Below are 24,243 nucleotides of genomic sequence, written 5' to 3'. Positions count from 1 at the left end.
GAAGACCAGCAGGGAGCTGGGAGGACTGAGGAGCAGCCGCTGGGTGCCGAGGCCTCCTTTCTTCTTGGGTTCTTCCCAACTCTTGTTGCCACCATCTCTGCTTCCTTGCCCCTCTGGCCTGAATGTGGGCTCGCATGGTGGCTTTGGTCTCCTAAGCATCCCAGGGGCAGGCCAAGGTGGAAGCCCAGCATGCCCAGAAAGCCTCGCTGAACAGCCTTCCAGCCAGCCTCTGCCACATGGGGCCCTAAGCAGAAAAGAAAGAGACATCAGCCTGGGTTCCCCTTCCCAGTTTCCAGTCCATCTCCATATGGCAGCAGCCTCCTGTGAGACCCTTTGCCCACAGCCCATGCCCAGACCCTGAGCGCAGCCCTGTCCTCCAACCCTGGGCTCATCCTGTCTAAGGCCCCTTTTCTCTGTGGCTGACACGCTTCAGGCTAGCCCTGCCCAGATAGCAGGCTGCAGAACAGCCCGACAGGAGCCTCACTCACCAGGCATTTCTCTCATGATGCTGCGGCAGTGAGTGACTGCTGGGTGGGATTCATCCTGGGAGGCAGGGCAGGTGGAGAGGTGTTCCCAAAGGCACTGCACTTGCGTCCTGCCACACCACAGCTGCACCCAGACGAACATTACCAGCTGGTTGCATCACTTCCCTGTGAGCCTGACGATCCCTCTCTGCCCAGCCTTCCAGGAATCCACGGGAGTTGACACTTGAGACAGAACCCATGTTCTCCCTTCCTAGCAAAAGGTGTTGGGTATCTGGTTCTCTGAAGGCCGTAGAGGCAGTTGGGTGTTTAGGACTACATCCTTACCATGTTTTTGAGTCTAAAAGACCCCTCCTGGCCGTGCCGAAGGACTCTGGGGCTGGAATGACTGTGGGCCTGGCTCACTGTGGGCTTTTCCCCTGTAGTTTGCATTTCACCCCTTCCAGAAGGAAACCCACTGCTGACTCTGGACAGGCAGTGCCCAGCATGGATGAGCTTTGCTCCCCTCACCGCACTCCCGTCTTGTCTCAAAGATTCATACTCTTGCCTTTTTTTTTTGAGACAGGGTCTCTCTCTGTTGCCCAGGTTGGAATGCAGTGGCGTGGTCACAGCTCACTGCAGTCTCAGCCTCCCAGGCTCAAGCCATCCTTCCGCCTCAGCCTCCAGAGTGGGGCTGGGTCTACAGGCTTGCACCACCACACTTGGCTAATTTTTTGGGGTTTTTTTTTGTGTTTTTATTAGAGATGGGTTCTTGCCATATTGCCCAGCTGGTCTCAAACTCCTGGGCTCAAGGGATCCACCCACCTTGGCCTCCCACAGTGCTCTGGATGACAGGCTTGAGCCACTGTACCCGGCTACCCCCTTGCGTTCTCCGTGGTTGGGTGGTTATGTGTTTATTGGAGGCAGTCGGTTTGAAACTAACTCATGGTGCAGAGGATGGAACCACGGAAGACCGAGCAGTCTGGGTTCAGGTGTTTACCCCGCTCTGTTGTGTGAGCTTGGGCAAGTTACTCAACTTCTCTGAGGCTTTGGTCCCTCCGCTGGAAGAAGCCATAATAATAGTAGCTGCAGGATTGCCTTGGGGATTAAATAAGAGTGCAAATACAGAGCCACCCGCCTGCGCTGGGTGGTGTTCTGTGCGTGAGACTCTGTGGTCCCTGAAGAAGTGGTAATAGTGGCCCAAGTGGGAGTTGACTGGGCCCCTGACACCCCAAGGAGTGGGCACTGCAAGCACTGAGCAGCCTGGACCCTGGGTTAGAGCGATTTTCCTGATCCCGTAGAGTGTCTTCACTTTTTAATATGAGGTGTGTCTGTCGGGCGCAGGCCTCTGCATGTGCCCCGTCCGCGCCCCTGACCAGCTCTGACTCACCCATCCTGTCTCCCGCCCCCAGCAACATGTCGGACGCCTTGGCCAATGCCGTGTGCCAGCGTTGCCAGGCCCGCTTCGCCCCCGCTGAGCGCATTGTCAACAGCAATGGGGAGCTGTACCATGAGCACTGCTTCGTGTGTGCCCAGTGCTTCCGGCCCTTCCCCGAGGGGCTCTTCTATGAGGTGAGGACACTACTGAGGGCCTTCTCAGACCCAGCTCAGAGTCTGCCCTCAAGGAGTGGGTGGGCTGGGCTCCATGCAGTGGTCCTGACTGGTGACGGGGCCGGGTCTGGAGCCAGCCCACAGCCAGGCTTGAGCTCCTACACGGGCCCATCCTTCCCCTGTGAGATGTGAACAGCGCCCCGGATGCTCTGGGTGCTAACGGAGAGCCACCTTTCACCAGCCTCCTCTGGGCAGATGCTGGGCAGGCCCTGGGGGCAGGAAGAGCCTGCCCTGGTGGTGCTTGCCCTCTGTGGGGACCAGACAGTGAGCACAGCAACTGCACGGCCCACCAGCTGGTGCTGATGCCCTGGGGGTCAGGGCTCACAGGGTGGGGTGGGGTGGGGTGTGGGGTAGTGCTCAGGGAAGGTGAGGTTTGGGCAGACCTGAGGGGAGGGAGCCACACACACCTCTGCAGGAAGCGCACTGGGCAGAGGGCACAGCACATGCACAGACCCTGTGGTGGGAGAACATGGGGTGTATGGAGAGCAGTAGGGAGGCTGGTGTGATGGAAGTCAAGGGCATGAGAGGAAGAGGGCCAGGAGCTGAGGACAGGGAGGTGGATTTTTTTTGGCCCCATGGGCCTCTACAGAGCCATAGACAGGAGCCACCTCGGGGTGTGAAGCAGAGGAGTCGCACTGTGTGCTGATATTTGAAAAGGTGCCCTGGTCAGGCACTGTGACTCATGCCTGTAATCCCAGTACTTTGGGAGGCAGAGGCGGGTGAATCACCTGAGGTCAGGAGTTCAAGACCAGCCTGACCAACATGGTGAAACCCTGTCTGTACTAAAAATACAAAAAATTAGCCTGGCGTGGTGGCAGGTGCCTGTAATCGCAGCTACTCAGGAGGCTGAGGCAGGAGGATCACTTGAACCTGGGAGGTTCGAGTGATCTCAGCTTGAGATTTGCAGTGAGCCGAGATTGCGCCATTGTACTCCAGCCTGGGTGACAGAGCAAGACCCTATCTAAATAAAAAAGAAAAAAGAAGGAGGCTTCTGGCCGCTGATGGGAGGGTATAAGGCGGGGCCGGAACAGGGGCTGGGCTGGGAGGCCGGCAGGACCAGGAGCTGAATTAGTACAGTCACCCAGATGAAAGTGAAGGGGCCTTCACCAGCTCACAAAAGCAGTCGTTAAATCATCAACAGCCTTGCAAGCTGGTTATGCAACAAAGTTATTGTTTAAAAATTAAATTACATAAACATACAATGGGATACAATTTTATTAAAAACAGAGGTAACAAATACTCAAAGCATACCACTTGCTTAGTGATTTTGTTCCATTTGACTATTGTCTATGCTGCTGGGGTTATTTCTGTTCATTGTGCTGGTGTGGCCACGCACACCTCCCTTCAAGTCCACATCGATGTCCTGTCGGCAACCGTAAGTTGGCCATGACGGGAATATTCACACCATGGACATTGGCAAACACCCCACAGCAGGGCCTGCCTCTGTGCCCCAGAGAGCTGGCTGTTTAACATTTACCAGCATGCCACTGGTGGTTGTGGTGGCGGTGGTGGCCAGGGTTCAGATGCTGGCTCTGTTTCGAGGTAGAGCTGATGGGATTGGCTGGTGGATGGATGTGGGGCGTGTGGTCCGCCTGGCAGAGCAGGAGCCGCTGTTCCTCACGGTGCCTTCAGCCTCCTGAGAAATGCTGGCTAAGTGTAGAGGCAGCAGGAGGAGTCGGCAAAATTCTGGGAGGGGTGGCCATGTGCCCAGAACAAAGTCTGTCACACAGTAGGTGCCCAGATGATTTTCGTTGCTGAAAGAGTTTAAGCCCTTCCTGCCTCTACAGGTCCCTGGGTAGGGCTATATCCAGTTCAGTCTAGTAAGACACTCATTTTAGAGAACAGGGAAAAACCAAATTAAAAAATAGAAAATACAATTGTTAGAGGAAAGCAGAGGCAGGCTTTGGCCCCACTTGTGGCTAGCACAGGGGCCCTCGCTGGCAGCTGCTGCCTGGTGGGTGTGCACGCCGGCTCCTGCTGGCCTCAGCCCTGAGCTCTCCACACTCCCCCGTGCCCAGGTCCTTCCTGCCTTCCCTTCCTTCTGTCTCCTGTCCCTGGGTCTTCATGGCCTCTGGGGAAGCTGGACTACTCCCACAAAGAAGGTATAGGAAATAGGGCCAAGTGGCACTACATTTCAAACTGGATCTCATCCCTCCTGGCATAAAACCCCCTTGCCCCCAGCCTGTTCTCCTGACCCACAGGGTCCAGATCCTTAGTAGACACCGGCGGCCCTTTGACAAGTGGCCTTGCCGACCTTTCCAGCTTCCACAGGGGCCCCTCCCTTTGCACCACACCATCCCAAAAGGAAAGGGCCAGTGTCCTCTGCTGGCCAGGCCTGGGACCTGCTGCTCTAGCCTCAGCCCGGCATGCGCCTGTCTCAGTGCCTCATCCCCTGCTGTCAGGTCCTGACTTGACAAGGGCCTGGGCAGCTGGTGGGGATGATAGGTGGTTTTCTTGTCCTCTCTCTGTGACCCCTTTGCAGTTTGAAGGCCGGAAGTACTGTGAACATGACTTCCAAATGCTGTTTGCTCCGTGCTGCGGATCCTGTGGTAAGGCCGGTGACAGTGCACATCCTGGGCTGCCTGGGAAGTGGGCAGCAGGCGGGGTGGGGGGGCGGGGGCCCAAAGGGGCACACAGAACTGGCCTAGCTTTTCCCTAATTGCCCACCTTGCCTCTCTGAGCGGCAGCCCTCAGGCCCCCTATAGGCACCACCATCTCACGAGGGAGCCCATGGGCCAGGCAGAGAGCAGGTGGAGTGTTAGGTGGACCGGGCTTTGGAGGGTCTGAAGAGGGGATGGGCACGCGCCCCCTGGCCAGCAGGGACCTGTCCTTTTCCAGGCGAGTTCATCATTGGCCGCGTCATCAAGGCCATGAACAACAATTGGCACCCGGGCTGCTTCCGCTGCGAGCTATGTGATGTGGAGCTGGCTGATCTGGGCTTCGTGAAGAATGCCGGCCGGTGAGGTGACCACATCGGGCCAGAGCGGACGGGCCACAGCCCTTCCCAGCACACCTGCCCACCCCTCCCTTGTGCTACCCACTTGCTGAGGGCCCAGCAGGGTCCCGGTGCTGCAGCCTGCACTGACGTGGCTGCCCTCCCTCCGGTTTACCCCGGGGCAGATAGTCCAGCTCCCAGTTTGCGGGGCCCCATGCTTGGCATGCTCCTGGCAGCCTCTCGGGAGCCATGAGAAATCCCCACAGTCCCCCACCCCCCCGGCCACCCCACCTGCTGACCCCACCTGTCCACCTTCCCCTGCCTGTACCTGTGCAGCTCAGTGTGGCTGGAGGGAAATGCCCACATTTACTCTTAAATTCAGGGCCACCGACCTCATGGGTACTCCAGAAGTTCCCACCTCCTGTGAAGCCTTGGTCTCTTATTCCCCCTCCCTGAGCACTGTCTCTATAGCAGGTGGCCTTGTCTCCCACCTCCCCTGGCGCTAGCTCTGGGATCCTGTGCAGCCCTGCCTCTGTCTGAGCCCTGTTCATTCCCACAGTTTCTCCAGGGCTCCCTTCTCCACGCCACTCTTGTCCTTTCTGAAGGACCAGGCTGGGGAGCTGGGTTAAAAACACTGCCTGGCCTTCCTCCCCAGCCTCTCCCAGCACACCTGCCTCCCCTCATGTGTGCTACCCTGGTCTCACCTGCCCAGGGACCCACACCTCCTCTTGACCCCTCAGCAGCTCTCACCACAGCTGCTGAGGTGCAGAAACGCCCCCCTTCTGGCACCCGGGACCCTGAGTTCCTGTGGTTCTGCCCGCCCCCGACAGCGGCGCCTGCTCACTCCCTCCTCTGAACCACCTTCCTCCCGGTCTCTCCATGGGGGGTTGTCTGGGACTCCGTGCCCCGCCCTCATGGCTGCCGTTGCAGACAGAATCCTAGAGCCCTAAATGGCTCGTGTGTCTGGACAATTCTGGGGTCCACTTCGGGTCTCTCTCTCTCGCTGTCCTCAGCTGCCCACATACCACCTTCACCTCTGCCGCTGTGCCACCACTTCGCCATTCCTGGGTCAAAGAGAGAAGTTCTGGGAAATCCTTCATGTTGACCAAACACAATAACCTGTGTAGTCTTAAAGCTACAGTTGTGTTTATGGTCTGTACAAACAAATACAAAGGACATGTTAGGGAAATATCTGCACGTGAGCAAGGGAAATAGCTTAGGCAGACAGGCCTCTCTGGAGGAAGGGGGTCTGGGTCAGTGGGAGGCAGGTGCGCAGCACAGCCCTGGCCTGAGCTGAGCTCCCATGACTACAGAGGACATGCTTGTCCAGGACTGGGAGGCCCGGGAGCCTGCCGAAGAGCTCTGGGGGTTGCAGGCCTGTGCGTGGGGTTACAGCAGCAGAGATCCAGAATCCAGAGCTGTGCTCAGTCCCTGCAGGCCATGAGTGCTGAGGTCCCCTGGCAACCAGCCTGAAATGTGTGGCCTGTGTCCCTTCAACTCAGGCGGTGTGTGTCTGGCAGAGGCACCACAGAGGGGGCTCAGGGTACCTTGTACTGCAAAGGAATATTGAGGCTCCCTCCCTGCCCCCACCAGGACTCCCAGGTCCCTCTTCTGGGTCATTTGCAGCCTGCCTTCCGGGTCTTTCTGCAGAGCCTGGTTGCTGAGCGATTCTGTAGCAGGAAGGAGGCTGGGAGCCTAGTGGGAAAGAAAGGTGTCCATTGTTCAGGGGTTGTTCTTCCGGCCTCTTCTCTCCCGGCCACGGATGAAGTCGTTGAGTGTCTAGGAGCTGTTGTAAGCATCACAAGCCCCGGCAGAGGGGTGGCCGATGGATCCCCTTCGTCAGTTCTCCCTTTTCAGGGATTGAGACTAGGTGGTCTAGAGAAACGGTGGGCATCTGCTGAGATTTCAGGTTGCCTGCTGGGGAGGTGGCTGGGGAAATGGCAGATGCCTCTTGCTGAGTCTGCTGAGTCCTAAACAGTCTGCGCTCGGCCTGGACAGCGCCTCCCGCTCACAGCTCTGACCTGGCACTCAGCGAACTTTCGTTGGTTTTCCCTTCGAAGCTGGGGGGCGGGCCCTTGAGCCTTTTGCCACAGAGCAAGTTGCACAGGGCGTGGCGGAACTTCTCAGCCACGAAGAAATACATGATGGGGTCGAGCGCCCCGTTGAGGCTGGTGAGGCAGGAGGTGATGCGGTTTCCCAGGGCCAGGACCCGCTGGGTGGCACAGGAGGTCCCACCGCTGCGGTAGTGCAGCACATAGACGGAGCGGTTGACGTGGTAGGGCACGAAGCAGACCAGGAAGATGGCCAGCACGATGGCGATCATGCGCACCGCCTTGCTCTTGAGGCGCTTCTCCACACGCAGGCCCTGCCGCAGGCTGCGAATGATCAGCAGGTAGCAGGTGACCGTGGTGACGAACGGGAAGGTGAAGGCCACGGCCAGGGACACCAGGGCATGGTGGGAGGCCTTCTCCCGGTACAGCTGCAGGCACACCACCGTGTGGTTGGTCTGCACGGTCTGCTGGCTCACCAGCAGCGGGGCCATGGCCACGGCCACCACCACCCACAGGAAGGCACAGGCCAGGTGTGCGTAGAGGGGCCTGCGGAGCTTGAGGGACTTGACCGGGTGCACGATGGCCAGAAAGCGGTCGGCGCTGATGCAGGTGAGGAAGTAGATGCTGGCGTACATGTTGAGGTAGAAGAGGAAGCCGGTGAGACGGCATGCGATTTCTCCAAACGGCCAGTGGTTCCCAGAGAAGTGGTAGACCAGGCGGGTGGGCAGGACCAGCACGCACGACAAGTCGGCCACGGCCAGATGCATCAGGAACACGTTGGCTGGGGTCCCGGACTTGTGGTCTCGGATGAAAAGCCACAGAGCCAGGGTATTGCCAACGAAAGCCAGGATAAAATCCAGGAGGTAGAAGGAGGCGAACAGCATGTTCTCCAGTGGCGTCTCCTGGCCACATTGCTCTGCCGTGGCCAGGGAGAAGTTGGTGATCAGACCTGGGGGGGCCACTTCAAGGCCATTCATGCTTTGGCTGGAGTCAGAACCCGGGTATGAGCCTGGAGGGAACAAGCGAACAGTTCACAATGAGCTTGCGACCCGGGCAGCTTCACGCTCTCCGAAGTCCAGAAGTCAGGCCTCCGATGCCTTCAGAACCTCCCACTTCCAAGCTCAGCACTGCCCACGGGGCTGCTGAGGGGACCTCCTTGTCCATTTGGGGTGCGTGAGCGTCAGAGGCATTCTGAACTTCAGCACAAGGCAAACGCAGAGCCAGGGCTTGGAATTTCGCCACTAGGCAGCTGCACCCCTGCCACCCGGGAGATCTGAGGCTCCTTAGAGCTGGGAGGATGGGGTCAGCACCATGACGGGGAATGGGATGTGAGCCCTGCCTGGGTGAGGCTCTGGGTTTTCTGTTCTGCTCCTAAAGTGTGATGTCTGAGTGACAGGGGTGGTGCGGGATGGGGGCAGTGTGTCTCTGGGATTCTAGCTCCTCCTCAGCCCCAGCCTTGGCAGGTGAGTTCTGCTCATCCTGAATGCCTGGACCCTCCCTGACCCGCCGGCCCACAGGTGCACTGGCCGGGGGGTGTCTACTTTCTGCTTCCCCTGCTGGCCTCTGACCATGGCTTCCCTGGCACCTGACTTGCAGGAGGATGCCCCAGGATGGCAGCAAGGACTGTGCCCTGGGAGGTCAGAGGTCTGCTCTTTTTACCCGCCTGAGAGTTTCAGCGTCTCTCTTGGTGGCTTTCTGGACCCAGCCCACCAACTCCGTTTGGACATCCTGACAGGTGGGGAGACCTGTGTTTAGGAGAAGCCTGTGCCTGGGCATCAGGCCAGCTGGGAGTATTTTCTCTCCCAGAGTAGATCCACCACCAGGGGGCAGCATCTCTTCCAGGAGGGGAAGACCTATTTTACCTGGAGTCAGAGACACTGGCCAAGGCTGTCCAGGTCAGATCTGCAGCCCCAGAGAGGCCTGGAGGCCCCCTGGCTTGCCCACGTTCGAAGGCCAAGTGCAGAGCCCCGTGACAGGCCTAGGTAACAAGTCATGTCCATCTCGTGAACCCTGAGTCTGGATAGGGTGCTCCCTACCCTCAGCAGACAGAGAAACCCACTCCTGTTTTGCTTTTAGTCAACTCAGAAGATTCAGGAAGGAGAGTGAGGGTCCCAAACACCCTGCCTCCCCAACCTAGGCCTGTGAGTGGGGGTGTGGGCAGGTGGTGGGGCCGGAGCAGCTCAGATCCAGGGCAGGACAGCGGGCCTGGCCTGCCTTTGAATTGGGGTCACCAGCGGGCTTTGGCCAGGTGGATGCTGATGATGGCACAGCTTCTGGGGTTCCTCTGGGCACCTGGCTTCCCAGTACCCACAGTCCCCACCCTGCACAGTCAGGCTGAAGCAGAGGCTGGAGAGGGGTTTGCAGAAGAGAAGCTGGCATCTTGTCTGCACCCATTGCAGGATGGCAGCAGGAGGGGAGGAGGCACGAGCCACAGACCTGGCAGGGTCCTTATCCTGGGCGAGCCTGGCTCTGCACCAAGCAGCTGGAGACCTACCTGTAGCAAATTCACTCTGCACATTTCTCCCTGCCTGTTTCCCTCCTTCCCTCCTTCCTTCCCTCCTTCCTTCCCTCCTTCCTTCCTTCCTTCCTTCTTTCCTTCCCTCCTTCCTTCCTTCTTTCCTTCCTTCTTTCCTTCTTTCCTTCCTTCTTTCCTTCTTTCCTTCCTTCTTTCCTTCCTTCTTTCCTTCCTTCCTTTTCTTTTTTTTTTTTTTTCCAGGGTCTCGCTCTGTCACCCAGGCTGGAGTGCAGTGGTGCAATCAACTCACTGCAGCCTCAACCTCCAGGGCTCAAGTGATCCTCCCACCTCAGCCTCCTGAGTAGCTGGAACCACAGGCACACACCACCACGCCCGGCTAATTTTTGAATTTTTTGGTAGAGATGGGGTTTTGCCATGTTGCCCAGGCTGATCTCAAACTCCTGGGCTCAAGTGATCCTCCCTCCTTGGCCTCCCAAAGTGTTCAGATTACAGGCATGAGTCACTGCGCCCAGCTCCTCTCCTCTCAACTGACTCCACAGGGCTGTCTCAGGATGCTGGTGGCATGGGGCAGAGAGGGCATGGTGACTGTTCATGGGCACAGCAGCCCCTCGAGGAGGAGGCTGGAGCCATCCTCACGTGGAGGAGAAGCAGGCATGGTAGGGGCTCTAGCCCTAGGGCAGGGCAGGCCACACCCTTCCTTCAGGAGAGTGAGCGGCCAGCTGCTGTGGCCCTCACATGGAGAGTGAGGGCTGGCCCAAGCACCTGGCCATCAGTGTCCTTAAGCAAAGGGGAAGGCAGCTACCCAATATTACCTTTTAGCTATTTCTCTAGGCAGGTTCCCCTACCTGAAAAGATTGCCCCCGGCTTCAGAGTGAAGATGCCTGAAGTTCTAACACCAGAGATGGTTTCCTGCTACTTCCAGGAACAGGGTCTGTTCTTAGTCCCACGTGGAGTTCCTTACGGGGACCCCATTCCCCAGGAATCCAGGTTTCACAGTCCTCTGACTTGGGCTGGATGGTCTCGGCTGGCACTTTCCCTAGTGTGGTCTAGGACTGCTAAAACCACAGTGCGGTGCGGGCGGAGAGCTGAGGGCCGAAGAAGGCGGGGTGAGTGATCCTTGGGAGAGGGAGACAGGCTTGGCTGGAGTCCTGGGGAAGGGCTGAGGGCTCTGAAGGGGGCTGTGGAGGAGAGGTAAAAGGAGGGAGGGACACAGCCCTTCACAGGGCCTGTGAGGCAGGGGAGGACAGGGAGCAGGTGCCAGTGGGATGGCGGGGGCAGGGGGCTGTGACTTTGAGGGTGTCGTGTTGCATGTGCTGGGGGTGAGGACCCAGAGACTGGAGGAACAGGGCTCCAGGGCAGGTGCATGGGCAAGCAGAGAAGACAGCCCATGGTAGATGGGAAGAGCACACAGGTGTGCTGTTTTCAGGTTGGCAGGAGAGGAAGAAGGTGTGTGCGGGGAGGCCCTGGAGACTGGAAGAGGAGAGGGGGCTCAGGGGTCCTTGTTAGAACCTGGGGGCGGGAAGGGGCCAAGGTGGGTGCCCTCCACCCTAGACTGTCCCTCGGGCCTGTACTGTGCCCCACTGTGCAGGCATCACTTGGCCCCAGGAGAGAGCAGCTCATAGGTACGACTGACCACTCTGCCTGGCATGGTGGGGGCCTGCCTGTGCTGGCTCAAACCAGTTTTAGCCGCATTTTACAGATTAGGGAATCAAGGCTGAGTGTCTGCTAACTTGTCCTAGGTCACTTGACCAGGGGACATTGGCCCTGGAGCTGGAAGTGAGACCAGGGAAACCCTGGGCCCCCAGGGACTGCCTTGCCTCTGGAGACGGCCAGGGCAGGGAGTGTGACTCAGTCTCAGAGCTTGCCATGGAGTTGTCTCCCAGGCTCAGCACCTCCTCCTGGCCCTGGGACCACTCCCTAATTTTAGGGGCCCATGTGTGGAATGAGAATGTGCAGCCCCTTGCTCAAAAAGTGACAGTGACACTCAAGACAGTGACAGCAGAGTGTTACTGGGCTTGGGGCCCTGAGTGACAGCAGGGGTAGCATAGCTCATTGCACTAGGTGGGCCTGTGGTGCCTCCTGCCTCCAGCCCAGGGGTCTCAGCCTGGGCACTGCCCTCTGCTTCCTGCCCCGGCCGAAGGGCGTGCACCTCGCTCTCTCTGGGACTGAGACTCACTGCGTCTTAAACAGCTTCCTGGTTTGTTTCAGGTTTGCTGAGGTTTCTCCTCCCTTTCTGTCCCTCGTTTGAGGAGTTCTGTTACTGGTTGTTGCAGTTTGGTCTGAGATGGGCCCCGCTTCACTCTCCATTGCCCTTTAGAAACGAACTTCAGCCTAGACTCACTGGTTCCTCACGGCTCACTGCTCAGGTGGCCACTGAGCGGGTGTTCCTAAGAGGGAGGGGCGTGGAATGGGACGGGGCCGGGGCCTGGGCAGTGTTGGGTCCCATGGCTGTGGGTGAGCTGAGCATCTAGGACAGGTCTTAGGCCTCTGTGGAGGTGGCAGGTGGGCATGCGTGGCCTCAGGGAGGGCCTGTGGTAGCAGCAGCCATGGCCAGGTGGTGGCAGTTGCCTTTGCATTAGCACCAGTCCATCCCTGGCCTGAACCCTCTCCCAGGCATCTGGCTCCTGTATGGGTCAAGGCTGCCTAATGGTTAGGGGCAGGGGTGCTGTCATTGCAGCCTGGACTGTGGGCAAGCCACTTCCCCTCTGCAAGCCCCCATCAGAGGGACAAAATATCGCTTTGTGGGCTGCTGTGAATTCAGACTGGTCAGCCTTCAATGCACAGGTCAGACCATCACCAAAGACATGGGACGAGACAGGCTGCTGCCTGTCTCCCTGGGCAGGGTTCCCCGCTGAGTGTTTCCTCTGCTTAGCCCTGGGCTCCCAGCCCGCCACACCCGGCCTGCCCCTTACCTCTAGCTGCTGGTCCAGGAGGAAGGGGCAGGGGTCTGTGGGGCAGCAGGTGATCTCCGCCCGTGGGTGTCGGTGGCAGAGGGCTCTGTGCCGCTGTGGTTCGTGGAACGCTGGCTATTTAAGGAGAAGAAGAGAGACCACAGCCCCTCTGGCCCTGAAAGGCTGTTTCATTCCTGAGGGGTCCCTTGTGTGGCGGGCTGCTCCTCTGGCTGCGGCTGCTGCCACCAGAGCGTGAATATTCTAGTGTGTCCCTAGCCCGTGCCCCCCGCCCCCCGCTTGGCCACAGAGGCTGAGTGTGTGACTGTCTCAGAGACTCAGAGCAGGCGGGGGCTGGCTGGGGGGCTTAGGCTGGAGCTGAGGGACACAACAGGACGTTTCAGAAGGGGATGATTTCCTACTGATGGGGGGCAGGGAGGGGCCGGCTGCCATGGCAACAGGCGGCGCTCTCAGGCCTGCGCCCGCAGACAGTGGAGGGGGCCTGTGAACGGAGGGTGGGAGGCCGAGAAGTATTGCTCACTGAGTGAGAGGCGACTCTTTGAGGACACTTGCTGTGGGGTCCTTGTGTCCTGCCCTGTATAATGAGGCCCCATTTGGGCATGCCGAATAAATCATGGCCTTTATCTGGAGCGAGGCACAGCTGCAGGCACCTCATAATGGGGCGCTGTCCTGCCCGTGGGGATGCGGCTCAGCTCAGAGGCCGGGTGTCCGCCGGTGCAGCTCCCCTTCGCACAGGAGCCTGTGGATCCGACCGCTGGCCCCGGGGCTCCTCCCTGGGGTGGCTCCGGGCTGGGGTGCCTTTGAGTGCTGCCGGCAGCCACCTCTGAGACTGAGTGAACAAAGTTCGTTTCTGTCTTTCTAAAAATGATACCTCCAGCAACACAGGAAGCCAAATCACCTTTCCTGATTTCAAAAGACTTTACGTTTTGTTGTTTAAACATTGAAAACTGTGTATGTGGCTAGCATTTAAGGGCAGGATCTTAAATTTGTCTCTTCACGTCACCCCGTGCAGCTGGGATTATTGCCCCATTTCACAGACAAGGAAACTGAGGCTCAGGCACATGAAGAAACTCACCTATCAGCCAACAGTAGGAAGCGACAGAGCCAGGATTTGAACCCAAGCTCGTGTCCCTCCGGAACTTAGGCTTCGTGTGTGTGTGTGTTTTGTTTTTCTGCTGCATTTTGAGTTTAGAATTCTTAGATTCGATCCTAATTCAACCTGAAAAATAATTCTGAAGGTCACCTTTAGATCTGGTGCTGTGATGTGGTCTGTTGAGAAGCTGTTTTCCATCTGGACTTCCTACGAGAGAGATGGGCTTCCCAGTCTGTCTGGCCTGAGAACCAGCCGGGTGTGAGGTGTCTGAGCCAGGACACAGGTCCCTTTCCTGTTGTGCCTGCAGGCGGCTGTCTGGAAGAATTGGCCCAGGCTGGTTGGAACGGTGGTGGCTTGAAGCTGACCACCCTGAGCAGGGCATTTCTGGGCTCACAGACCTTCTGTTATTGGGATGATCACTGTCGATGGCTTCAAGGGCATTGACCGTGGCGATGGAGTTTTCAGGCATTGAGCTGATTTCTGTATCTTTGACACAGAAGTAATTCCTCGTGGGTTGAGTGTTGTTCTGATGCTCTGGAGGAGTCACCAGCATGTGGAGTGGGGTCATGGGGCCGAGTCTGGGACAGAGGCACTGCAGGGGGCATAGACTGGCTGCCACAGGCTCCAGGTGGGGCAGCTCAGCCCCAGACCTGCTGAGGAGGTGGCCTGGGGCTGGGGCACAGGTGTCTGGGCAAGGGTGGGCTTCAGGGATTGTGGTGATGAAGACTGAAGCCACAGGCCACAACTGCTTCCCATTCCTGGGGCGTAAGAGTCAGGGCCCTGGCCAGTGTGGAGGGGAGACTGGGCCGTAAGAGCCAGGGCCCTGGCCAGTGTGGAGGGGAGACTGGGGCGTAAGAGCCAGGGCCCTGGCCAGTGTGGAGGGGAGATGATGCCCACCTTGGCTCCCTTCCTCTCTTGCACAATCATTCATTCGCCCAGGCATTCCATCAACTGACCCTGAGCTGCTGCCCCTGCTGGGCACACAGGCTCTCAGGGAGGCACAGCGAGCCAGTCAGCAGCTTAGTGAGTGGAGGCTAGGTCTTTGCTTGGGTCCCTTGCCCTTCACACAGCTGATGAGGAGATACCCCAGGGCAGATGGAGCACAGTGCTGTGCAGGATGGAGTCCAGACCCAGTAGTAGCAGGCCCTGGGGTCCAGGGAGGGATGCTGAATGGGTGGCCCTGGCATCTGGGGTCTGCCCACCATAACCTGGGTGGGGATCTTGAGTCTGAGATTGGATTTCTTCAGTATCCTCCCTGACCAGCTTGTCAGAGGGGCCAGCACGGCGTCGGCAGCCGTGGAGGCTGATGAGGGGTGGAGAGGGCCCCTGGGGCTGGGGAGCCTGGGAAGGGAGGCCTGGATGCAGCAGGAGCGCCAGAGAGAGATTCGGGTGGCAGGTGGGAATGGGGGCCGGGGTGTTGGATTGGGGCCTCTGTGTATCTTTATCTGGGGACTCTGAATCTAGATTCCTGCCACCTTTGAGGTCCAAGGAAACAGAAACCATGTTGATTTGTCTCCTCGTTGAGAACACAGCTGTTGTCCAACACAGCAAGTAGCATCAGAAATTATTCTGAGGTCTTCACAAAAAGACTCTGTAATGATAGTTGCTGGGTTTGGGGACCTCCGCCTGACATAGCTGTGCTTGTCTTTGGAGACAGAAATCGCCTGTACGAGTTTGGGCCCTTCTTCATCTGGCAAATCCTGAAGGAAGGGGGTGAGTGGGCCTCCCAGGACCCTCACTGGCCACTCTGCTGGGCACAGTGACACTCACTCTATCTCGTGTGTGTTAAATACATTGGGAAAATAAGTGTTTTCAGCAGATATCCATTAAGTGTCTGCTGTATTCCGCAGCACGCCCTAGGCTTAGAGAAAGCAGAAAGAGGAAAAATACGATCCAGAGGCAGTGAACTCGAGCGTCCTGGCGTCTTCCCTGCTGAGCGTGGGTCGCATTTCCAGGACACTTTTGTGGCCCTCTGGGCCTTGTGACTGGGCAGCCTGCTTTTCTGTACCCTGGGCTGAGCCCCATGGAAGCTCCCAGCTGCTCAGCGAAGCGGCAGGGGTCCCGGCTCTCTTCTCCTGGAGGTGGCCGGGGTGTGTGGGAGTGGGAGGTCTGCCCCTAATGCCCTTGCCTCCCGCAGGCATCTTTGCCGGCCTTGCCACAACCGTGAGAAGGCCAAGGGCCTGGGCAAGTACGTCTGCCAGCGGTGCCGCCTGGTCATTGACGAGCAGCCCCTCATGTTCAGGAGCGACGCCTACCACCCTGACCACTTCAGCTGTACCCACTGTGGGTAGGTGCATGGCCCGGCCCTGCAGTGCAGGCGGGCGGGGGGCCAGGGCTGGCCCAGGGTCAGGGCGGTGGGGTCTCCCCCCGGGGAAGTGTTGAGGCGGGAGAGGTGAGCAGGGTGGGCAGAGAGAGGGGTCCCGAGAGGGGGGCCGCAGGGCAGAAGTGGGCCAGGGGCCGGGAAGCGGCCATGGCAGGAAGCTTCTCTCTCCAGGGCTCGGTTCAGGGGGCACTTGAGACTCCGGAGGCAGGCGGGCTGGCCCCTAGACTGCAGGCGAGAGTTGAGGTGGAGCAGCAGAAGGGACTGAGGGGTAGAAGGGCGGGCAAGAGAGTGGGAGTGGGCTTGGTGCTGGTGTTAGAGACAGGAGTTGCACAGGCAGCCCCTCAGCCCCTGTCCTCACCCACCCCCTGTCCTCACCCACCCCCACCGTCCACTCCAGTCCTCTCCGTGCCTATCCAGACACCCAGTCTGGCTTGGAGGAGGAGGAGGGGGGCTGGAGAACAGACCTGCTTCTCAGAGGCCTGGGTGCAGAGCACAGGCCACTCTTCTGGGCTGTGCGGGGAGTGTGTGCTCCAGGGCCTGTCTGGGGCACAGGAAGTCTTCAAAGAGCCCAGAGATCAGGGAGCTGCCGCCTCAGCTCTGCAGGCGCCCCGGGGTGGAGGCGCTGCTGGCATGACCCTGCAGAAGAGCATGGACTGCACCTGGGGGCTGCACGCTGTCTTCCAGGAAGGAGCTGACGGCTGAGGCCCGTGAGCTGAAAGGCGAGCTCTACTGCCTGCCCTGCCATGACAAGATGGGCGTCCCCATCTGCGGTGCCTGCCGCCGGCCCATTGAGGGCCGAGTGGTCAACGCGCTGGGCAAGCAGTGGCACGTGGAGGTGAGCCAGGCTGGCGGGCACGTGGCCTCAGGTTGGGGGTGCCCCAGCTCAGGGTCACAGTGAGAGCCCTGAAACCCCTCCACACTCCCAGCCCAGGCCGTGTGGCTGGCTCCCGGCGAGGCCCTTCCTCTGGGGTACTGCCCCTCCCTGTGGTCAGTCAGGGACACCAGCCTGCCCATGGGAGCCAGGAGACCTGAGTGCACACACATGGTTGGGTAGCTGTGCCCACTTCTCCTCTTCCCCCTGCTGGCATTCTAAAAGACTCCAAAGTCAGGAGAAAACCTTGGGGGCAGTTTGCCCAGGGTGCCCGGGGGTTGTGGTTGACAGAACCCACTATGTGGACAGCCCTGTGCAAACACGGAGTTGAAGAGTTCCTCAGGTGTGAGCATGGGGTCACCTGGAGTGTCCCCGCTGGGTGTTGGGCTCTCATGTTCTCATGGGTACACTGGGATTAGCGAGCCCACCACCTTCCCTGATGACCTGGCCTGCGCTGTGTCCAGAAGCTGTGTGATGGGTGGCAGCTGGGGTGGGAGGCCATGCTGTCCTGCCCTGACGCAGGCCCCAGCCCCCATCCTCGCAAGCAGATCCCTGGGGGAATGCAAGGTGCTGCTCAGTGACCCCAGGCTTGCAGGGGGTGCCTGCAGAGGCGCGACGTGGACAGGCTGGGCTGCCTCTGCCAGCGAGGGCCCCCCATGCCACAGCACGGGGCTGGCACCTGACTCCTGGGGCTGAGGCTGCTGAGGGGGAGGCCAGACTGGGAAGGGATGGTGACCGGTGTCTTAGAGGAGGGGTGGGGTCTGCTGACCCCAGGGCGTTCACAGAGGCGTCAGCCCTCTGCCCAGTGTGAATCCTGAAAGGCCTCCCCTGCCCAGACTCTGCTTCCTGTCCCCTTCTGCCACTGCTGCCTCCTGGGGCCACTGCTGTCCCCTGGAGTCACCACTGGCTCCTGGGGTCACTGTTGTCCCCGGGTCACCACTGTCCCTTGGGGTCACCGCTCTAGCCCTGATGCTGCCCGGCCCGCCCTCTGTCCTCGCAGCACTTTGTCTGCGCCAAGTGTGAGAAGCCATTTCTGGGGCACCGGCACTATGAGAAGAAGGGCCTGGCCTACTGTGAGACTCACTACAACCAGGTGAGCCCGGGTGCAGAGCCCTGAGGGACGCAGATCTGGAGGGGTGGCCAGGAGAGCTGCCGTGAGCAGGGGAGGCTGTGGACACCCCCTCAGGAGCTCTGCCAGGTGCTGAGCCCAGGCCTGCACCCTCAGCCCTGGTTCCTGGCCTGGGGTCTCGAGACCCAGGCAGCTCTCTCAGCCTCAGTGTCTTCCTTTGAAGAATGTTCTGGGGCTGGTGTGAGGTCCTGGGCACACGGGGCTGATAGTGCCAGCAACCCCCTCCCTCCCTCCCTTGCTCTGGTACAGAAGGTGGGGGCGCTGATGGGACGCGGTCACCACCTGGGCCCACCTCCTCGCAGGACAGCAGCAGCCAGAGCAAAGGGGACTTCTGGGGAGCAATGTCCCGGCCTGCTGTCCTTCCCGGGGCGGGGGGGTGGGGGGTGGTTCTAAGGGGTTGCAGTGCCCTCAACCCAGCCTTGCAGCTGGGCCCTGGGAGGCAGGGCCTGGGAGATGCCTGTGAGGGGCCGTGTTGGAGGGCCAGGCCGGCTGCATGATGGCCCTGGGCTAGGGTGTGACTGTCTGCAGCCGCTCTGACAGCCTGCTCGGCCCACAGCTCTTCGGGGACGTCTGCTACAACTGCAGCCATGTGATTGAAGGCGATGGTGAGGCCCTGTGTTCCCTCCCCCACCCCACCTGCTCTCCTGGGGCCTGGGTGCTGCAGCTGTGAGCCCAGCTGGGCCTGCGGCAGCCTAGCCAGCCCTGCTGAGTCCCGCGCCTCCCTCACAGTGGTGTCGGCCCTCAACAAGGCCTGGTGTGTGAGTTGCTTCTCCTGTTCCACCTGCAACAGCAAGCTCACCCTGAAGTGAGTCCCTGTGATCGTGGGATGGGGCTCAGGGTGGAGGGGGCTCCTGTGGGTCCTTCCTCTTAGCAGCCCTCCTGCACACCAGCTGGGTCTGGCCTGGGGATATGGTGGGGACAAGGGGCATCCCAGCCCCATGCCGCCCAGTGAGAGGGGGGCAGGTCCAGGGACCCCAGGGCACAGTGAGAGGAGGAGGAACACTCGTGCCTCCAACACACCTGCCAGAACCCTGGACTCTGGGGAGGGAAGGGCGTTCCAGCCCAGGGAACAGCATATGCAAAAGCAGCAGTGTCAGCTGCTCATCCAGGAAGCCTCAAGGGGTGTGGGATGGCTGGAGTTGGGAGAGGAGAAATGGCGTCCAGGTTTCCAAGGGCCGTGGGGAGGCATAGAGGGTTCTGGGGTGTCAGAACCTGAGAGAAGCCTCTGTGAGGGAAGGGACGCCTCAAGGCCCTTCTCATCCCTATGCTCTCTGGTCAGGTCACCCTAGGGCCTGGCCTGCTGGCTAGGGGAGGCTGGGGGTTGGGGGAAGCCCACTCCACGGTCACCTGGCTGGGTTGAAAGGGGTGGGCGTGGGGCTCTGCTGACAGCCCGGCTTCCTCCCCAGGAACAAGTTTGTGGAGTTCGACATGAAGCCCGTGTGTAAGAGGTGCTACGAGAAGTTCCCGCTGGAGCTGAAGAAGCGGCTGAAGAAGCTGTCGGAGCTGACCTCCCGCAAGGCCCAGCCCAAGGCCGCGGACCTCAACTCTGCCTGAAGGCCCTCTTGCACGGCTGCCTCTCGGCCCCTCCGCCTTCTCCCCTCCCGCTGTCCATGCTCGGCCCCCTCAGCCCCGTCCACCTGCGCCCTCCGCACCTTACCCTCCCCTTCTCATTCCTCATTGCCTCCTCCCTCCCTGTTCCCTCATCTCTGCCTTCCCCATGTCTCTCCTCTCCTTGGCTGTGGCTTCTCTCTGTGAGGAGGCAGGAGCTAGGGAGTGGGAGCCTGTGACCCCACGTCTGACAGCTATGTCCGCCTGTGCCCACAGCTTCCGCCCACCGACCTCCAGGGACAGGAGCAAATTGCACCACAGTTCCCAGCCTGGCCCTCCCCACGTGGCTCGTGCTGTCCTGTGACAGCCCCTGCCCCAGAGCAGCCCCACTAAGTGCATGGGGCTCCTGGGCCACCCACAGCCAGGGCAGCCTGCTGGAGCCACAGGGCCACGCAGAGGCCTCTAGGAGCCACCTGCAATCCCTCACCACTCATTCAACCAGTGGCACAGTGTCCCTGTGCCCACCCTGAGCCAGCAAGTCCTGCTGTCCACACCCACAAGCTCCCTGGAGGGACAGGACCCACCTCCATCCCTCGGAAGGCCTTCCTGGAATCCCACCTTGGCCACCCCCCTACCGACCTTGGGGCTCGTGTTGAGCCTTTGGGTTGGGCCAGGGCCCAGGAGGTGGTGGGGTCAGAGGTGGCTTGTTACCACCTCCAGGGAGGATGCTTCCTCTGCGGCCAGCGCAGACCTGGTGCTGGGCTCACGCTTGCACAATGAAGGCTTGTTCACACGACCACAGCAGGCTGCGTGGTTTGTGGCAGGGGTTGGGAGTGGAGGGGATGGCAGTGGCTGTGGACACACTGCTGCTGGGGCAGTTGAACAGAGGGACAGACATCAGACAGGCACGAGTTCAGGGGGCCCTAGCCTCTATCCCAGGCCAGGCTGCCATAAGGGGTTGAAAACTAGCCCTGCCAGGACCTCACAAGCTTGGGTGGCCAGGTCCACATAAGCTGTCCCAGGGGGCAGAGTAGGGGATGGGAAGGGACAGGACATGCCAGGGAGGTGGGGGAATCCAGGCCTCCAAGGTGCTATATCCAGCTCTGGCCACTGGGCACAAGCTGGCCTTAGCACGAAGCCAGCAGCCAGAGCGCCGCACCTCCACCCAGGCCTCCTGGGTGCCCCGGGCGGCGGGCGGGGACGACAGAAGGTGTGAGGAGGGGGCCTGGGAGGAGGACTCTCCCATGAGTGTCCCTCCCGAGTCTGAGAAACAGGAAGGAAGGGAGGGGGAGGAAGGAAGCAGAGGGAGGGATGAAGTCATTCCTGGAGAATGCAGCTGCCCTCCCAGTTCCCTGGGAAAGTCGCAGGCATTTTGCTTTTTCTGCGGCTCTCTGCGGGCCAGAGCCTCCCAGGCCCCATGTCCACCTTGTGCCACACCCTGCTCCCTCAGACACACTCGCTTCTCCTGCTCCAGGGATTTTTACTGGACATTCTGGTGGGGTGGGGTTGCTGGGGGGGGGGGGGTCCTCTCAGCCATCCACCAACAGCCTGGGGGGCCAAGACTCCTGACCCACTCTGGGTCTTTTCACCTCCATATGCAGCGCCCAGGACAGAGGGGGGCCACCTGTAGGGCTGAGTGGGCTTGTATGGGGGGCGGCATGGAAGGCTGCCTGCCGAGGACAGGCCCTGGGCTGAGAGGGCCTGGGAAGGTGCCTGAGCAGACACGCCAGCATCCGCTGCTAGGTACTGGCCAGGGCTGGGGCCTTGGAGCCCCACTGCTTGTTCATGGCACTCAGGAGCTGCTGCACATATGAGGTCAGTAGGTCGTCCATCTTGTAGCCCTGGACAGGGGACAGGGTGGGTCAGAGGCTGTGGGTGCAGAGGGCAGGTGGGGGTCCTGGACTCAGGGACCACCTTCTCTTCCTCAGCACGCAGCGGTGCAGGGCATGGAGAAAGGGAAGGCAGGTTCCTGCCGTTGGGACCGTCATTTCTGCCTGCCCTGCTGGGGTTAGGTCTCCCTCCCTCCTCAGAACGGGCCAAGGGCGCAAGGGCTCCTGCCTGGCCTTGCCACCTTGGCTGCTGGTCCTGGGGATGCACCCAGTCCCCCTGCTGGCCCCGCCTGGTCCCTGTGACTGAGCCCTCTTAATGAGCCACTTGAAAGGGGTGAGGGTGGGGAACCCAGTCAACAGCCGCTCCATCCTGTGCATCCTGGCTGGGAGAAGGGACCAGAGCTCACCAGGGAGGTCTCGCACAGCAGGCGGCTGCCACGGCCCAGGCTCCCCAGCACCATGTGGAAGTAGGTGCTGCCGCTGCTCCAGCTGGAAATCTTGGTGAAGGGATAGGTGGTGAGCAGGCCCTGGGGGCAGAGGGTGGGTGGGCAGGGCGCCTCCAGAGCCCGTGGGCTGTGTGTTAGGGGACAGGAGAGAGGCAGGACACACCGCAGAGGTGACTGCAGCCCCACCTGCACGGGTCCCTGGACTTGGTGGCCCCCAGCCCCTCCGGAGGCCCAGCAGCTACCTTGGTCTTGGGGTGGATGAGCAGAACCCCATGTCGGTTGATGGCGATGAGGATGATGTCCGGGTAGGAGGGCTCTGAGGTTTGCTGGGAGGGAGGGACACAGCGGTCATAGTCCAGCCCAGGAGGCCAGGCTGCAGCTCCCAGGAGCTCACCTAGGCCACGTGCACATACACACACACGCCCACGCCCTCCAGCCTCGTGGCCAGTCCCACCCAAGATATGTGCTGGTTGATGCTGGGCCTGCCGGGGCAGAGCTGAGCAGAACCTGCTTGGGCAGGAGGCCCGGGCGTGGGGCAAGGTCTACCTTCACCTCGAAGAAGGCAGACCCGAAGGTGGGCCAGCGGCAGATCCACTTCAGGAAGGCCACCTTGGCCTCCTCCACTGTCTTGTCCTTGTGCTTGTCATAGGCCAGAAGGATGCTCTGGGGTAACAGGAGGGCCAGTGAGGGCCTGGGTGCTGAGACCCCGCAAAGCCCTGGTGGGGGCAGCACCTGCCTGCCCCAGGCCAGTACGGCGGGGAGGGGAGGGGAGGAATGCGGCATGGGACAGAGTCTCGGTGGTGCTGTGGACAGCGTGGGAAGGCGTGGTGTGTGCAGAGCCAGCCCACCCTCCACACCACCCGTGTGCACCCATGTGGTCTTGGAGCCCAGGCAGGGCATGGCACTGGGGCAGGATCCCAGGGAGGAGCACAGCCCGAGAACCCTTCCCCAGCCCCGTGAGGGACCTTTTTCCACTCCTCCGAGGACATCAGGCGTGTGAGGTCCTTGGGCACCAGTTCCCTCAGGATCTTGGGGACACTAGCCAGCTGGGACCGGTCGTTGTTGAACTGGGCCTTGTAGATGAGGCCCGCCAGGTGGATGGCGTCCTCCCGCGAACACTTGTGGAACCCGCGCAGGTACTTGGGCAGCTCCTGGGTGGTGGACACACTGGGCATGCTGGGTCTCCGGCCACGACCCGCATGCCCCCAACCTCTTTCCCGCTCAGATGGTGGGGACCTGGGACTTAGCCCACCCCATCCAGGATGGACTGAGCAGGGTAGAGCTTCAGGCCAGGGGAATGACCCTGAGTCAGGGCAGGGCCCCCTGACATCTGCGTGGAGGTGATGGCCTACTCCACCCATGTGGTTGGCCCTGCAGGCCATGGCCACTGTTCCATGAGCCACAGGACCCTCTGTCCCACCCTCCCCAAGTCATGCTGCAGGTGCTAGTGCAGTCACTGTCCCCAAACACTGTTGCCCTCTGCTCCTGGTTCCAGAGCCCTCAGGGGCTTGGTCTGCCTACCACATGGGCTGGCACCCAAGGCTGAGGCTGGTCCTGCCCTGGCCTGCTGGCTTCTACAGCCTCAGAACAGGTGTGGGAGGATGGGGGTGGCCCCAATGCCCACCAGGGCAGCCTGCCCAGTACCTGGTGGTAATGGAGTATGGTGTCCGCATTCACATCCTTCCCCGGAGTTATGTTGAGCCACAATTTCCGCATGAAGTACACCTGGTAGGAGAGTGTCACGGGGGCCCCTGGGCGAGGGCCAGCAGTGGGCACCAAGCCTGGCCCAGCAGATGCACCAGCCCTGACCCCCTGGCACCCCCACACTGCGCCTGCCACCTCCCTGCCTGGAAAGCCTCCACCCTTCTTCCTCCCCAGTCCCCCACGTTTTCCTCAGCCTCCAAGATGAGTGTAGAGGCTGCCTTCTCCAGGGATGTTCCTGGTCTCCCACCCCCAGCCCATGGGGGTCATGCCCCTCAGCCCTGGGGCATCCTTCATCACCCCGTGGTGCAGCCACCAGTTCCTGCCTGAGCTGGACGCCCTCACCGCCGGGCCCCAGGGCCTGGTTGTCCCCACAACCCAGGGACACGGGAAGGAATGGATGGATGAATGGGCATGGGCCACACGGAGGCCGACGGTGCCCCCTCACCCCACCCAGCCGCACCCTCGCCCAGCTCCACAGAGGCCTCCTCACCTTCTTTCTGGGGCTTGTTCTTCTTCACCCAGTCAGACACCTGCCTCAGGGAATCAAAGAAGAAGTCTCCCTCCTTCTGGCTGATGACCTGAGGAAGGGGAAGGTGCAGGGACGGTGGGTGGCTTCCAGAGGACTGTCCTCCTGAGAGGGCCCTGCCGGGCTCTGGTCCACTGGCCACCTACGGCCTGGGTGCTGCGCTGGAGTCGGCTGTGCGTGGGCTTTCGGCGTGTGGAGCTGGCTCTGCCCCGGGACCCCACCTACCTCCGTCCCGGCAGCCCTGGCTGTGCAGCCTGGTCCAGCATGGGTGCCCCTGGCCGAGGCCCCCACCAGGCAGCACCTAGGATCCCGTTCACCGCCCACCCGCCCG

General features: G+C 60.6%; 3 protein-coding genes across 12 annotated transcripts in view; 1 reads left to right on the top strand and 2 right to left on the bottom strand.

Annotated features, from left to right (window-relative positions):
* LIMS2 (LIM zinc finger domain containing 2) overlaps positions 1-20,208 on the top strand; it is a 45,666-nt gene extending 25,458 nt beyond the window's left edge. For 5 of the 10 annotated variants that reach the window (XM_017877350.1, XM_017877348.1, XM_017877346.1 and 2 more), the window contains exons 2-10: positions 1,874-2,033; positions 4,555-4,621; positions 4,911-5,031; positions 15,674-15,823; positions 16,544-16,694; positions 17,731-17,823; positions 18,416-18,464; positions 18,589-18,664; positions 19,266-20,208. In XM_017877350.1, coding sequence (XP_017732839.1) covers positions 1,878-2,033; positions 4,555-4,621; positions 4,911-5,031; positions 15,674-15,823; positions 16,544-16,694; positions 17,731-17,823; positions 18,416-18,464; positions 18,589-18,664; positions 19,266-19,413 — 1,011 coding nt within the window. In that variant the 5' untranslated portion in view covers positions 1,874-1,877 and the 3' untranslated portion in view covers positions 19,414-20,208. Of the gene's footprint in view, positions 1-1,873; positions 2,034-4,554; positions 4,622-4,910; positions 5,032-8,705; positions 8,794-15,673; positions 15,824-16,543; positions 16,695-17,730; positions 17,824-18,415; positions 18,465-18,588; positions 18,665-19,265 lie in introns of those variants that run through there. The other 5 variants (XM_017877351.1, XM_017877355.1, XM_017877352.1 and 2 more) reach the window with 3 other exon arrangements.
* Positions 6,132-9,714, bottom strand: GPR17 (G protein-coupled receptor 17). The gene has a single exon (XM_017877356.1). The coding sequence runs from the start codon at positions 8,033-8,035 to the stop codon at positions 7,016-7,018; it is 1,020 nt and encodes a 339-aa protein (XP_017732845.1). The 5' UTR covers positions 8,036-9,714; the 3' UTR covers positions 6,132-7,015.
* A 48-nt stretch (positions 20,209-20,256) lies between the features above and the next one.
* The window catches only part of MYO7B (myosin VIIB), a 113,835-nt gene continuing 109,848 nt past the window's right edge, over positions 20,257-24,243 (bottom strand). The window contains 7 exon segments of the mRNA XM_017877371.1: positions 20,257-21,248; positions 21,644-21,763; positions 21,925-22,008; positions 22,229-22,345; positions 22,648-22,833; positions 23,327-23,433; positions 23,877-23,964. Of these exon segments, the coding sequence (XP_017732860.1) occupies positions 21,147-21,248; positions 21,644-21,763; positions 21,925-22,008; positions 22,229-22,345; positions 22,648-22,833; positions 23,327-23,433; positions 23,877-23,964 (804 nt within the window). The 3' untranslated portion in view covers positions 20,257-21,146.

This window comes from Rhinopithecus bieti, unplaced genomic scaffold, assembly GCF_001698545.2.
Source record: "Rhinopithecus bieti isolate Rb0 unplaced genomic scaffold, ASM169854v2 scaffold_10223, whole genome shotgun sequence".
Taxonomy (NCBI): Eukaryota; Metazoa; Chordata; class Mammalia; order Primates; family Cercopithecidae; genus Rhinopithecus; species Rhinopithecus bieti.
Note: the sequence above shows the minus strand (reverse complement) of the source record. Positions and strands in the feature narration are given on the sequence as shown.